General features: G+C 44.1%; 1 protein-coding gene across 1 annotated transcript in view; it reads left to right on the top strand.

Annotated features, from left to right (window-relative positions):
• Positions 1-15,683, top strand: part of GNA12 (G protein subunit alpha 12) — a 110,995-nt gene that overhangs the window by 42,264 nt on the left and 53,048 nt on the right. The window contains exon 2 of the mRNA XM_030846591.3: positions 8,540-8,755. Within this exon, the coding sequence (XP_030702451.1) occupies positions 8,540-8,755 (216 nt within the window). The remainder of the gene's footprint in view (positions 1-8,539; positions 8,756-15,683) is intronic.

The following is a 15,683-nucleotide window of genomic DNA, read 5'->3' as shown; positions in this document are numbered from 1 at the left end:
GAGAGATTACTACAAGCAACTATATGTCAATAAAATGGACAACCTGGAAGAAACGGACAAGTTCTTAGAAAGGTATAACCTTCCAAGACTGAACCACGAAGAAATAGAAAATATGAACAGACCAATCACAAATAATAAAATTGAAACGGTGATTAAAAATCTTCCAACAGGGCTTCCCTGGTGGCACAGTGGTTGAGAGTCCACTTGCCGATGCGGGGGACGCAGGTTCGTGCCCTGGCCCAGGAAGATCCCACATGGCATGGAGCGGCTGGGCCCATGAGCCATGGCCGCTGAGCCTGCGCGTCCGGAGCCTGTGCTCTGCAACAGGAGAGGCCACGACAGTGAGAGGCCCGTGTACTGCAAAAAAAAAAAAAAAACTGCCAACAAACAGAAGTCCAGGACCAGATGGCTTCACAAGTGAATTCTATCAAACATTTAGAGAAGAGCTAACACCCATGCTTCTCACTCTTCCAAAAAATTGCAGAGGAAGGAACACTCCCAAACTCATTCTGTGAGATCACTATTGCCCTGATACCAAAACCAGACAAAGATACTACAAAAAATGAAAAATACAGACCAATATCACTGATGAATATAGATGCAAAAATCCTCAACAAAATACTAGCAAACAGAATCCACCAACACATTAAAAAGATCATACACCATGATGAAGTGGGATTTATCCCAGGGATGCAAGGATTCTTACTATATATACGTGAATCAATCAATGTGATACACCATATTAACAAATTGAAGAATAAAAACCATATGATCATCTCAATAGATGCAGAAACAGATTTTGACAAAATTCAACACCTATTTATGATAAAAACTCTCCAGAAAGTGGGCATAGAGGGAACCTACCTCAACATAATAAAGGCCACATACGACAAACCCACAGCAAACATCATTCTCAATGGTGAAAAACTGAAAGCATTTCCTCTAAGATCAGGAACAAGACAAGGATGTCCACTCTCGCCACTATTATTCAACGTAGTTTTGGAAGTCCTAGCCACAGCAATCAGAGAAGAAAAAGAAATAAAAGGAATACAAATTGGAAAAGAAGAAGTAAAAATGTCACTGTTTGCAGATGACATGATACTATACGTAAAGAATCCTAAAGATGCCACCAGAAAACTACTAGATCTAATCAATGAATTTGGTAAAGTTGCAGGATACAAAATTAATGCACAGAAATCTCTTGCATCCTATACACTAACAACGAAAGATCAGAAAGAGAAGTTAAGGAAACAATCCCATTCACCACTGCAACAAAAAGAATAAAATACCTAGGAATAAACCTAGCTAAGGAGGTAAAAGACTTGTACTCATAAAACTATAAGACACTGATGAAAGAAATCAAAGATGACACAAACAGATGGAGAGATATACCATGTTCTTGGATTGGAATAATCAATATTGTGAAAATGTCTATACTACCCAAAGCAATCTACAGATTCAGTGCAATCCCTATCAAATTACCAGTGGCATTTTTTACAGGATTAGAACAAAAAAATCTTAAAATTTGTATGGAGACACAAAAGACCCCGAATAGCCAAAGCAGTCTTGAGGGGAGAAAAATGGAGCTGGAGGAATCAGACTCCCTGACTTCAGACTATATTACAAACCTACAGTAATCAAGACAGTATGGTACTGGCACAAAAACAGAAATATAGATCAATGGAACAGGATAGAAAGCCCAGAGATATACCCACGCACCTATGGTCAACTAATCTATGACAGAGGAGGCAAGGATATACAATGGAGAAAAGACGGTCTCTTCAATAAGTGGTGCTGGGAAAACTGGACAGCTACATGTAAAAGAATGAAATTAGAACACTCCCTAACACCATACACAAAAATAAACTCAAAATGGATTAGAGACCTAAATGTAAGACCAGACACTATAAAATCTTAGAGGAAAACATAGGAAGAACACTCTTTGACATAAACCACAGCAAGATCTTTTTTGATCCACCTCCTAGAGTAATGGAAATAAAAACAAAAATAAATGGGACCTAATGAAACTTAAAAGTTTTTGCAAAGCAAAGGAAACTACAAACAAGACGAAAGGACAACCCTCAGAATGGGAGGAAGTATTTGCAAACAAATCAATGGACAAAGGATTAATCTGCAAAATAAACAGCTCATGCAGCTCAATATTGAAAAAACAAACAACCCAATCAAAAAATGGGCAGAAGACCTAAATCGACATTTCTCCGAAGAAGACATACAGATGGCCTAGAAGCACATGAAAAGCTGCTCAACATCACTAATTATTAGAGAAATGCAAATCAAAACTACAATGAGGTATCACCTCACACCAGTTAGAATGGGCATCATCAGAAAATCTACAAACAACAAATGCTGGAGAGGGTGTGGAGATAAGGGAACCCTCTTGCGCTGTTGGTGGGAATGTAAATTGATACAGCCACCATGGAGAACAGTATGGACGTTCCTTAAAAAACTAAACATAGAATTACCATATGACCCAGCAATCCCACTACTGGGCATATACCCAGAGAAAACCGTAATTCAAAAAGACACGTGCACCCCAATGTTCATTGCAGCACTATTTACAATAGCCAGGTCATGGCAGCAACCTAAATGCCCATCAATAGATGAATGGATTAAGAAGATGTGGTACATATATACAATGGAATATTACTCAGCCATAAAAAGGAACGAAGTTGGGTCATTTGTAGAGACGTGGATGCATCTGGAGACTGTCATACAGAGTGAAGTAAGTCAGAAGGAGAAAAACAAATATCGTATATTAACGCATATATGTAGAACCTAGAAAAATAGTATAGATGAACCAGTTTGCAGGGCAGAAATAGAGACACAGATGTAGAGAACATATGTATGGACACCAAGAGGGGAAAGTGGCGGTGGGGTGGAGGTGGTGGGATGAATTGGGAGATTGGGATTAACATATATACACTAATATGTATAAAATAGATACCTAATAAGAACCTACTGTATAAAAAAATAAATAAAATTCAAAAAAATGTGTTCTTTGAACAGTCTAAAGTGTTACATAGTATTGAGATGAAGTCATCAATCTGCTTAATACTTTTAACTGTTTATATTTGGGCAACTGAATAAAAGTGCATGGTTATTGAAAAAATTAATACTTCAGTAACACTGTTACTGAAAGAAGGGCTTTTTAAATAGCCATTACTGAGACTTCAGTAAATTGTTTTCTGCCTTAGTTTTTTCTTTTGTGAGTATATATGGATTTTAGAATTGTCCTGGCCTTTGTGTTTTAGGAAGTTGGTTTTATTGAAAAAGGATGGGGCAAGATGTTTTATTATTCTGTTATGCCTGCTGTTTTAGTATTTTTTAAGACTTAGCAACTCTATATCATGATGGGGATATATATAACTATCATTTCTGCAAAATACAGTGAATGTAACATTTCCAAAGACCTTAAGCTCCCGCTGAAAAGGAGGAAAAAGCGGACTCAGATTTTAAGCAGATGTCCCAGAGTAGAAAAGTTCCGTAGAGCTCAGCTTTGAGATTCAGAACAAAGTTAACAGAGAGTAGTTTTTGGCTAGAATAATTTAAAATAAGGGCAAAAGAGAGATCTTTTTTTCTTGATGCCCTTTCCCTCCAAATGAAGTGAGTAAGATATAGAAAATGGACTATAGCTCACTGGTAGAATTCAAAGTTGGTCAGCAGTTTTGCCAATTTCCCTGAATTTCTAAAAAGGAGAAATAAGGAGCCTTTTCTTCGTGTTTGGGTGAAGTTAATCTGGACCAGTTCCAGCTTGCCTGGGTGGCAGTGTGCAGTGGGAACACAGGCTGCTTTTGGATACACCGGGCTTTTTTAAGCCAAACCTATGTTCACCCCAGTAATTAGGGCAGGCCTGGTCTGTGCAGCATTGAAAGCAGTCTTGGTAAACGACGGCTCAGGCTTCTAAAGGCCTGTTTGGTTCCCTGCCTTTGCCTCCAACATCAATTCCCGAGGGAGTAGAGACTCGCTTTAACCCATGAGTGAGGCTGTGTGTGCTCCTTGGGAAGTAAACTTTTTAACTCATAAACAGAGCACTGGAAAGATAGCTCTTGTGTCAAGTCGGAGGTGCTGCATTTGAGTCGTGCGGGCAGAGCCATCATGAATGGTAGGTGTGTTGGCTGCCTGACTCGGGGGCAGGTGGGGCTGAAGTCCTGACCCAGCTCCTTGCCGAGCCTGCGGGAACCTTCCTGTGATTCACACAAAGGTGCTGTGACCCTTTGCCTAGAAGCTCACCAGAGAAATCGCTTCTCCTTTCTCTGTGCTCGGATGCTTGCTGTTGCGGGTAATGTGGAGAATGTGAAGCATCTTTGTCTCCATGGTTCTGGAACATTTTAACTATTGTCCTCTGGGGCGGTGGGGGAGTCGGGGTGATGTCGCCAGAGAGAGTGCAGGAATGGGTGGAGGAGGGGACAGGGAGGAAGGAGAGCTGAGGATTGATTTGAGTCCTATTTCCCTTCTGAGTCGGTTCTGATGCACTGTTGCCACTTGTTGAAATTATTCGGCACTTAGGGTTTTCTGAGCCTCACCTCTTCCTACCAGTCTCTCTTCCTTTGGCCTCTAGTAATCTTCCCTTTCCACACCATGTCATTGGAACATATATCGCTGTAATTGCTAGTTAACTTTTTTTTTACTTTTATTTTGAAATAATTATAGGTTCACAGGAAATTTCCCCTAGTGGTTACATTTTATGTATCTATAGTGCAATATCAATACCAGGAGACTGACATTGGTACAATGTATGTGTGGGATTCTGAGACTAACTATCACCTGCGTAGTTTTGTGTAACCAGCGCTGCTTATCAAGATACAGAACTGCCCCGTCACCACAGAGATCCCCCTCCCCTCTCTAGTCACACTCACCCTCTTTCCTCTACCAGCCCTAATCCCTAGCAGCCACTAATTTTGTTTTCCATCCCTGTGATTTTTTCACTTCAAGAATATTATATAAATGGAATCACATAGTATGTGACCTTTGAGAGCCATCTAAGTTGTGTGCTTTAGTAGTTCGTTCCTTTTCATTGCTGAATAGTGTTCCATGGTACAGAGGTACCACAGTCGAACCATTTGTTTTATTGAAGTACATCTGGGTTGTTTCTCGTTTGTGGCCATTGTGAATAAAGCTGCTGTGAACATTCCTGCACAGGTTTTTGTGTGGACATAAATTTTCATTCCTCTGGGATAAATGCCCAGGAGTGAGGTTGCTGGGTTGTATGTTAAGCGTATGTTGAATTTTTTTAAGAAACTGAAAAACGATTTTCTAGAGTGGTTGTCCCATTTTACATGTGCACCAGCAGTGTGTTAGAGATCACAGATCTCTGCACTTGTTGTCACTGCTTTTTGTTTTAGCTGTTTTAATAGACGTGTAGTGATGTCTCATCGCAGTCTTAGTGTGCTTTTCCCCGATGGCCGGTGAACTTGGACATCCTGTTTTTCATCTGCTTACTTGCTGTGTGTGTGCTCTCTGGTGAAACAACTCTTCATGCCTTTGTCCACTTTCCAACTGGATTGTTTGTTTAACTATTGAGTTTTGAGCATTCTTTGTATATTCTAAATATGAGTCCTTTGTCAGATATGTGGTTGGCAGATATTTTCTACCAGTCACTAGCTTGTTTTTTCATTTTATTAAGAGAGTCTTTTGCAAAGCAAAAGCTTTAATTTTGATGTAGTCCAGTTTATCGATATTTTTCTTTTATGAACCATGCATTTTGTGTCATGTCTAAGGACCGTTCGCCAAGTTGTAGGTCCTGAAGTTTTCCTCCTATGCTGTAGTTTTACGTTTTGAGTCAGTTTTGTATAAGGTGTGAGGTTTAGGCCAAGGTTTTGGTTTTTTTCTTTTCCTTTGCTTATGGACATCCAGTTCCTCCAACATCATTTATTGAAAAGGCTACTCTTTATTTAATTGCTTTTGGGTCTTCAAAACAATCAATTGACCATACTTATGTGGGACCATCTCTGGGTTTTCTGTTATGTTCCATTGATCTATGTGTCTAGTCCTTCACCAATACTTCATAGTCTTGCTCACTGTAGCTATGTAATAAATCTGGAAATTGGATTCCTCCCCCTTAATTTTTCTTTTTCACAATTGTTTTAGTTAATCCAGTGCCTTTCCATATAAATTTTAGAATAGTTATATCTATATCTATATCCATAAAAGATTTTGCTGGGATTTTATAGAAATTGTTAGGCCTGTATATCAATTTGGAGGGAATTGACATCATTATTATGTTGACGCTTCCAATCCATGAACATGGTATGTCCCTCCATTTATTAGATCTTTGAATTCTTTCATCAACACATTTCTTTCATCAACACATTTTATAGTTTTCAGCATACACATCCTGTACATGTTTTGTTAGATTTATACCTAAGTGTTTCATTTTTGTGTGATTATTAATAGTATTGCATTTTAAATTTCAATTTTCATATGTTAATTGCTAGTATATAGAAAGCCAGGTGACTTTTGTAGGTTGATTTTTATATCCTATATCCTTGCTGAATTAACTTGAATTCTAGGCGTTTCTTTGGTATATTCCTTTGGATTTTCTACGTAGACCATCATTTCATCTGTAAATAGGCTTAGTTTTATTTATTTTCTCTCTAATCCATGTACCTTATATTTCTTTCCTTCACCTTACCACACTGGCTAGAACCATGCAGAATAGCAGTGATAAAAGTGGGCATCCTTGTCTTGTTCTCATTCTTAGAGGGAAGCATTCAGTCTTTCACCATTGATTTTGATGTTAGCTGAGAGTTTTTGCCCATGTTCTTTATGAAGTTAAAGAAGTTCTCTATTCCTAGTTTTCTGGGAGTTTTTATTATTAGTGGGTGTTGATTTTTTAATTTATTTATTTATTTTTTGCGGTACGTGGGCCTCTCACTGTTGTGGCCTCTCCCGTTGCGGAGCACAGGCTCCGGACGCGCAGGCTCAGCGACCATGGCTCACGGGCACAGCCGCTCCGCGGCATGTGGGCTATTCCGGACCGGGGCACAAAACCGTGTCCCCTGCATCTGCAGGCGGACTCTTAACCACTGCGCCACCAGGGAAGCCCAATGGGTGTTAATTTTTTTAACCCACATATCTGTCTCCCTAGCCAGATTCTGAGCGTACAGCGCTCGGACATTGCTTCATAAGCATTTTCTTTTCCCACAGTGCCTATCTCAGGGCTTCGCCCCAGGGAAGCATTAAACAAGTTTGTGGATCAGAAGGACAGGCCATGGCCACCAGTGGCAGATGGGCATATGGACCCTGAGGAGGGAGCTCACAGGAACATCTCTAACCAGGCAGTCCAGGTCCCTGGGTCTGGAGGGGAGACTGTAGCTAGCTTCTGGTCACCATTCCCACTCACCTTGGTGGTTCAAGGCAGGTGCTACAGCAGAGGCAGGCAGCACGGACTCGTCTCCTTTGCCCTGGTTTGGGGTAAACCGTCGAGCTGCACACTGTCAGTGGGCGATTGTATGTTACGTGACTTATACTCCAAAAGGCTGTTCTTTGTTTTGAAAACAGCGAGTACCAGCTGGGCAGTGGTGTCCTGCCGCCCTCTGCGCTAGGGGACAGGGCACTGCTGTCCATCGCCCCAGGCCCCCAGCCACTCGGAGCCAGTCAAGGCCTTTCCAGGTAGGGAGGGGCCCTTTTGCTCTGGCTCATCCAGTACTGATGCTGCCAGGGAGTGTTCAGGGGCTCCAGTCCGGAGAACTTAGAAACTTCCTCAGATGCTGTGTTGCTAACTTTGAAGTACTCACCTGAGAAAGATGGAATAGACCTACTTCCTTCCTGCCCAGGGAGGCAGTTTTCACCACGACAGTATTTTCCACAATTTGGCCACTTTCCCTAATACTATTTTAGTTCAGGCTGTTTCTCTGTCCCCTTGACCCTGTCAGTGAGGTAAGGAAAAGGCAGAAAATCCTAACTTTATTTTTAACAGTGAGGAAATAAGCAAATCAATGAAAAATAGTTTCTCATCATCGCAAATCTAGAATGTGATCCCCCAGCTCCTGTTTTCAGTGGGCGGGCCTCTTGACTTGTGTCCATTTCGGTCTGTTTCCATCTCATGACTGCCTGTGTGTTTACGTTCCCCACTCCTTTTAAGTTGGGATGAGCAGTGTATCCTCTGGTGTTGAGGAGCTGCCAGACTTCAGTGATGATGACAGCTGTAGTACTACAGTTGTAGTTGTCTTAAAACACTGTCTCTTTCACTGGCGTGGTTCACGCTTCATTTGCAAATGTCACTTTGCTGAGTTTGTTGCCGCTTCTTCCCCATTCAATTTTCTGCCTTCCGGGACCTTTTCAAACGAGTGACAGCAAAGGGCAGGCCTGTGATGTGATCTGTGTGTCCATCTGTCTTAATACAGTTACATTCCTGGGAGCAAGACATTCATGCCAGGACAAAACAAACCAAGAGACAAGTCCTGGTTGCAGCTTGTGAGTTTTCTGCTGTATGACGATTAATGCCCACATCGAGGTTCTCTGTTGTGAGTTCGCCTTTGCAGCACAATGAAATCCTTTGATTTCTTTTCTTTCCTAGGGCTCAAGGGTTCTGGTTGATGCACGAGACAAGCTTGGTATTCCTTGGCAGTATTCCGAAAATGAGAAGCACGGGATGTTCCTCATGGCCTTTGAGAACAAAGCGGGGCTGCCCGTGGAGCCTGCCACCTTTCAGCTGTACGTACCTGCTCTGAGCGCGCTCTGGAGGGATTCTGGCATCAGGGAAGCTTTCAGCCGGAGGAGCGAGTTTCAGCTGGTGAGTGAGCCCTCTGTCTGGACTACACGACTGTGTTCTTGACCTTTGGTAGAATTTCCTTTAAAAACTGTGAAAGTACGGGCAAGCTGTAGATTGCTCTAAACCCTGATATTTAAGAACAGAAACACATAACAGAGGCTAATTAAGCTATCTAAATGGTTTGAGAGGAACAAAATTAATTAACTCAGACTAGATAAATGTTTCTGTCCAAGGAATATGAAGGATTCTTAAAATAGTCAAGATTGGTGTAACTCAAGGAACTCACATTTTCTAGATCTTGTTCATAGTAGGAAATGAATGTGTCCTTAAGAGAACTTTCCAGCTGTGAAGTATGGGTCCTGCCTGGCAAATCATGAATGTTTTCAGATCTATGCCTGGGAAGCTAACCTGAACCCTTCCAAGTTGTCCCCTTAGGATTCTTTCCTTTTATTTTAAGGTCTGAAAGTTTCACACAGCCTCGTCATCTTTGTCACTTAGCTTCATTTAGGATATGAGTCTTTAAACAGAAAATTTGGGGTGTTTAGCCTATTTGCATTCTGGTTTTTTCCTAAGTATCCTTCAACATTGACTGCATATGAAGATGAGTATCATATTTCTCCTATAACTAGAATAGATGTGCCTGGCTGATATAAATACACCCCCTGGGGGGTGTCCAGGAATCACACTGACCTTCACATCCCTTTGCCCCTGAGAAACGGGTTCCCAAGTTTTAAGTCACCGGCCCCTTGCCTTTCTTTATGGTGTTGCCATACTATGTATTTATTTTTAAAAAAGTCTTGAGTTTTCCCTGTTTTCAAACTTTACATAAATGGTTTCATCCTGTATGTATTCTTCCGTGACTTGCAGTTTTCACCCAGTATTTTGAAATTTATTCATGCAGTGCATGTGGCTGTGGTCCTTTCATGTTCGCTGCTGTCTGCTACCCTGTTGTGTGGACGTACTCGCGTGCATCCGTTCTCTCGTGCGTATACTTTGGAATCGTTTTCCATGTTTTGCTATTACAGACAAATTCACTGCGCTCTCTCCCGTGCGCCCCCAGGTGCACGTGTTCAGGGGCCTCCAGGACATCTACCAAGGAGGGGAATTGGCCAGTTGTAGGGCATATATGCCTCCAAATAGACAAGATACGTCACATTATTTTCCAAAGTGATTATACCAATTGTGCTTCTGCCAGCAGCACAGAGCTCCTGTTGCTCTCATCCTTGCCAGTCTTTGGTGTTATCAGACTTCAAAAATTTTTAAGAATCTCCTTTTAGCCGAAGGAGCCAAGGTATGCTCTATTTTTATAGTATCTCCTTAGGGTTTAATTGACGTTTCCCAGACTTATTGGCTGTATGTGTTTCCTCTTCTGGGAAATGCCTATTCATGTCTTTTGCCAGTTTTTTACTAGTGAGTTATGTGTATTTTTCTCATTTATTTGTGGGGTTCTGCACAGTCTGCCTGGTAATCCTCTCAGTTCAGCTTCCATGTACTCTTCACCTGATCTCCCCTGATGCTCACATCTTACACAATCGTAGCACACTCGTCAAAAGCGGGAAACTGACGTTGGTACGGTACTGTTAATTAAGCCGTAGACCTCATTCAGGTTTAACCGCTTTTCCTCCAAAAGCCCTTCTTATAAGGCAGGATCGGGCTCCGGACGCCACCCTGCATATAGTCCTTGTTTCTCCTGAGCCTGCTGTCAGTGACAGCCCCTCGGTCTCTCCTGGGTTTTCATGACCTTGACACATTGGAAGAGCACCAGTCAGTCATTTTGTAGAATGTCCCTATTTGGGTTTGTCTGGTGTTTTCTCATCATTAGAACGAGATGATGCGTTTTTTGGCAAGGAAACCACTGAAGTGATGTGTCTGCTCAGAGCATCCTGTCAGGGGTACACGCTCTCGATATGTCCAGTTCCTGGCGATGTGAGCCTTGATTACTCGGTTAACAGGGTGTTTGCCAGGTTTCTCCACTATAAAGTTACTACTGTCTCTGTAACATAAATATTTGGGGGAGATACTTTGTAACTATGCAAATACCCTGTTTCTCTGCAAGCTTTTGCCCACTAATCTTACTGTCCATCGGTGGATCTGAAGGATGACATTTTTATAACTCTTTCATTTTCACATTCATTCTCAAGTTAAGTTTAAAAATTAAAGTGAAAGAGTCAGATGAACTAGAAGACAGAGTTGCCATAGAAAGGAAATTTTAATCTTCTAAAGGACAGGAATATCAGAAACAGGGAGGGAATGCACAGTATCTAAGTGTGAAATCGTGGTTTAAGTCTCCCCTTCCCCCTCCGCCCCAATAGACTCACATGGTCTGGGGAAGAAGATTCTAGTGTCTTCAGAGCTTGGTTGGAAATTGCTGTTATCAATTGAGAATTTACCGAAGAAGGAAATATAAACGTCCTGAGCTGAATATTTGCAAGTAGTGTTTAACAGCGTGGTGGGATGGTTTTGTGAGACTTGTGCGTTCGCCGGTCTCGGTGGTGCGCAGTGTTTTGGAGCAAGAAGGGCCCTCCTGGCTGGTACACGGAGCCCTTGGCTCGCTACACATGGGGAAATAAGCCCAAAGGTCATGGCTTCCCAAGGCCCTATCTTTTTTTTTTTTTTTTTCAACCGTGGCATGCAGGAATCTTTGTTCCCTGACCAGGCATTGAACCCGTGCCCCGTACAGTGGAATCGCAGAGTCTTAACCACTGGACCACCAGAGAAGTCCCCAGGGCCCTGTCTTCTTAGCAATCACTATGAGGAACTCAGGCCTAAAAGGCCAGTCTGCTTATTTCTTTCTCTAGTCACTTACTAGTTAAGCATTTCTGGGGCACCTACTGTGTGCGAGGCACTGTGCAGTATGCTGGGGACATGGCAGGGAGTAAGGCCAAAAGTGAGCCTGTCTCCAGAGAGCCTTTGCTCTGGACCTGAAGCTGGCGAGTGATTGGGGGCGGTTGGCTCCAGGTGGGTCCGTCATCCCATCGTTTTGATCTTACGCTTCAAACAGCCCGACTTTGTGAGGGTGTGGTTACCTGACAAGTGTTCACATGTTGTGTGCTTTTGAACTGCGATGACCAAAAGCAGACATGGAGCTGCTGATTTTGTTTATTGGAGGGTAGGTGTGTGAGTGTCTGTTATTCTGATGTTTCGTACTTTTCTATATTTTTATTTAAAAAAATTATAGAGCATCTTGTTAACTCCATGGACAGTAGGCCCTTAGTAGTCTTTATGTCAAGATAGACAGTTGCAACCTAAGCGTCTTAACATGGTGTGGTCAGTTTTCTCTTCAGATCCTTTGCTTAGTGTCAGAAACCTTTCCAGGGTGATGTTTCAGCAACTAGTTTTGTTACCTTTCTTCCCTCCCCAGGCGACGGAACTCTTAGAGCCTCTGACAGTCTCTCAGTGGAGACCCAGCCGCCGTGAGACCTGCTGTCAGCCAGGTGTTAGACGCCGCCTGCTTCCTCTGCTCCCTCGGTTTTCCTTGCCATTCCAGGCAGAGGCAGAAACAAAAAGGGGAAGAAGAAAGGCAGTGTCTGGTGACTGCCTTGTGAGGGCCTTTCCTCCTCAGAGGGGTCTCTCCCTGTCCCGAAAAGGAGAAGCCTTGCCCTTCTCACAAGTCACCTGTTCCTGCATAGTCACTGATGTTGACTGCCGTTTAGACACAGGACTCAATAGCACTTCTCTGGCGTCATAAAAAAGAAAGGAAGATAACCTTGCTATGTTAGACCTTATCTTTTAAAACACATTTGAGGAAGACAAGCACACTCAAAGAGAAGTTTTTGTCCTAAGTATAAGTCACATAAATATCGTCTACTTACATGCCCTTTCTCCAGTAAGAGAATTTCGAACTTGTTAAACACATCTGGCAAATTATCATTAACTAACGTGCTTATGATACAGCACATGGATAGTAGTTCCGTGATCTGCTTTCTGTTACATACACCTTTTAACCTGGGGTCTAGTTCTGGAATGGTGCCGCAGGGGGACCGCTGCTCTTTTGTGTGTGTGTAAGTCCTGCACTGATAGTGACTGGGAACTTGTACATCATGGTCCTCCTTGCTGGGCGGTGTGGTGGGTGCTCTTCCCGTGAGCCTTTTCTGTGTGCTGGGCACTCTGCCAAGGTCGAGTGCAGTGTCCTCACAGAGCTGGTAAGACAGATGTCCAAACAAACAGCTGGAATAAAGTGTGCCGAGAAGTATAACAGGAATATCCAGCTACATCAGGCATAAAGGGAAAAGGTAGGCAATCCCACCTGGCAGGAGGAGTGGGGAGATGTTTTTGGAGGAGATCCTCTCAAGATTAGGTAGGAACGAACCAGGGGCACGGTTGGGAGTGAGGTGGCAGGGGGAGCCTCGCCAGGGAGCTGCAGAGCTCCGCGCAGCCCGAGCAGCGGTGCTGCCCCAGGAGAGGCCGCCCAGGCCGGTCGGCAGGCTTTGGTATGCAGGGAACAGCTCTCCCACTCAAACTGCCTTAATGATAAGGGACTCGGTTGGCTAAGTGCGGGGCTGGGGGTGAGGCGGGAGCTTTACGTGTGGTTTGCGCTGCTTCTCTGCGCTTTTCGGGCCTCTGCCCCTCCTCTGCCAGGTCAGTTCTGGCCTGGCTGCCCCTGAGCAAGGCCTCGGCAGTGCCCGCCACCTCCCGGAGCAGAGGGGTCCCGTGCAGGGAGATGCTGTCCAGGGCTGCCGAGGCCTGGGTGAGTCTCCACCCCTCACCCTCCTGCCGCGGGCACGTGGTCTGCAGGCAGCACAGCGGGGGTGGGGGGTTGACCACGCGGGCCACGCCGAGCAGCTGGGAGTCACCTGTAAGCAGAGGGGCCAGTGAGGGGTGTAAAGAGAGAGGAGCAGACCCGATTGCCAGTGCTTCCAGAAACCTCTGTCGGTAGCACGTACGATGGGCTGAAGGGGGGCAGACTGGAGGCGAAGGCCATGGGGGGCTCCTGTAGGAGTCCGGTTAAGGGCCTGTGAACTTGGACCTGGGCAGGAGGGGTTCCCTTAGCCTTAGGCCTTAGTCTTAGGATTTACCGCTCCTGGTTCTTTGCACAGCTCTTTGCTTGTTATCTAGTTAATCGTCCTCTTCATCATCGTCGTGCCTTCCAAACATGCCGTGTGAGCAGGGAAAATCAGTAGGTACAGAGCTGCCGGGATAAACGGAACCAGTTTTTGCTTTTCACAATTGTACTCTTGAAATTGCAGCCCGGCAGCTGCATTTAACAGCTTACTGTTCCTGTGGGTTCCGTGTGTCTTTTCTTAGAGGATTGGACAGTTACAGGGTTGTTTGGTACCTCTGCTCGAGTCCTCACCTAACTTCCCTTGTCCGATTATGAGCTTGGCATTCGCTTGTTCAGAAGCTTGGGGGACCTTCCACAGATGAATGTTCAGCACACATGCAGAGTACAGTTTGTTCTCTCCTCGGATGCTTTTTGCTTCACACTTGGATATTAAAAAAAAGTTCAGTGTATTGTGAATCGTTTTTTACTTCCTTCCGGTTCCTATTTCAAAGTGGCAGGGCCTTGTGCTCTCTTGAAAATGTCTCCATCCTCTTGGCTTTGGAAGATGGAGCTGGAGGCTCAGTTCAGAGGAGGGAGTTTCTGTTGATGGCACAGTGTTTCTTGATTTCTGGAAGTCAAGTGATTCTGCTAATTACAGAGGTTTCTTTTTTCTGTAGTGTTTGGAATTGAGTCTTTGTAACACTACCAGAGATGGCTAAATTGCTAGAAAAGGCTCACTCTCAGGCTGAATTTTAGATGTAGAGGAGAGATCCATCGCGGTTGTGTGTGTGTGTGCTGCTGCGTTAGAACCAGTTGGGTGTGAGGGTTTAAGAGGAACATTACCCTGCGGCGAAGTGAGTAACGTGCTAACTACAAGAAGAATCACCGGAATTACCCGCCTAGTTCCTGACATAAAATCCACGTGTTGGGCTCAATTTTTGTAATGTCTGGGGCTTCGGAATTACTCCGGGTTTATTGCATCAGCTCACGGAGGCATGGTCCACATTGTCAGCATGGCCTGTGGTCTTTGCCCACCCCTCACCCGATGGATGTGCCTTTTAAGGGCTGGAGAACCATGGTTTACAGGTTCTCAGGCTTGGAATGCTTCTTTGGTGAAGCTCTGGGATAAAGTAGTGCCCAGAATTCTCCTTTGCATTCGTGAAACAAACATCAGGTTGTGCTGTGTGGTGCTTACACCTTTTTAGAAAAAAAAAAGAATGAACCAGTCACTTTCCAGAAAGGCCTGACACCCCAGGTTAATGTTCCTTTGGTAACTTGCCTGTGCTTTTGATAGTATTATTTTAATTGGGTTTCAAAATTCTTTCCCTGAGCTTTCTTAGTAAGGAAGTTTCTGAGGCGCTAGAGGGCGGGGCTAGATGGAAGATGGGGTGATTTGCAGCCACAGTAACTTTTTGTAACTTTCTTTGAGTCCACATGAAACAAAGTGACATATAGTGAACAGGCAATTTGGGGCATTTTCTGTGCCCAGTCCCCTGTCCTTCTATGAAAGGAATCTACTCTATAATGGCTTGGTGGTTACTTTCAGCAACTTGAGGAACAGTGTCATGGTAGCTGGTTGACTAGGAATAAGTCCTGAAGTAGCAGCATGTTTGGCAAGTGACAGGTGACACCCGAGTGCTATTTGGGGGTAGCAGTGCTGTGAGAGTCTAGAGGTCTCTCTGCCAGTCTTGAGTGTTTCCCAGGTCCACCCCTTGTTCGTTGTAATCCTTTTGCTTCTTCCTCTTTTCTCTGCTATTAAGATATCCTATCTCTTGATTTTTTTTTTTTTTTTTTTTGCTGTACGCGGGCCTCTCACCGTTGTGGCCTCTCCCGTTGCGGAGCACAGGCTCCGGACATGGCTCACGGGCCCAGCCGCTCTGCGGCATGTGGGATCCTCCCGGACCGGGGCACGAACCCATGTCCCCTGCATTGGCAGGCGGACTCTCAACCACTGCGCCATCAGGGAAG

Source organism: Globicephala melas, chromosome 15 (assembly GCF_963455315.2).
Source record: "Globicephala melas chromosome 15, mGloMel1.2, whole genome shotgun sequence".
Classification (NCBI taxonomy): domain Eukaryota; kingdom Metazoa; phylum Chordata; class Mammalia; order Artiodactyla; family Delphinidae; genus Globicephala; species Globicephala melas.
Note: the sequence above shows the minus strand (reverse complement) of the source record. Positions and strands in the feature narration are given on the sequence as shown.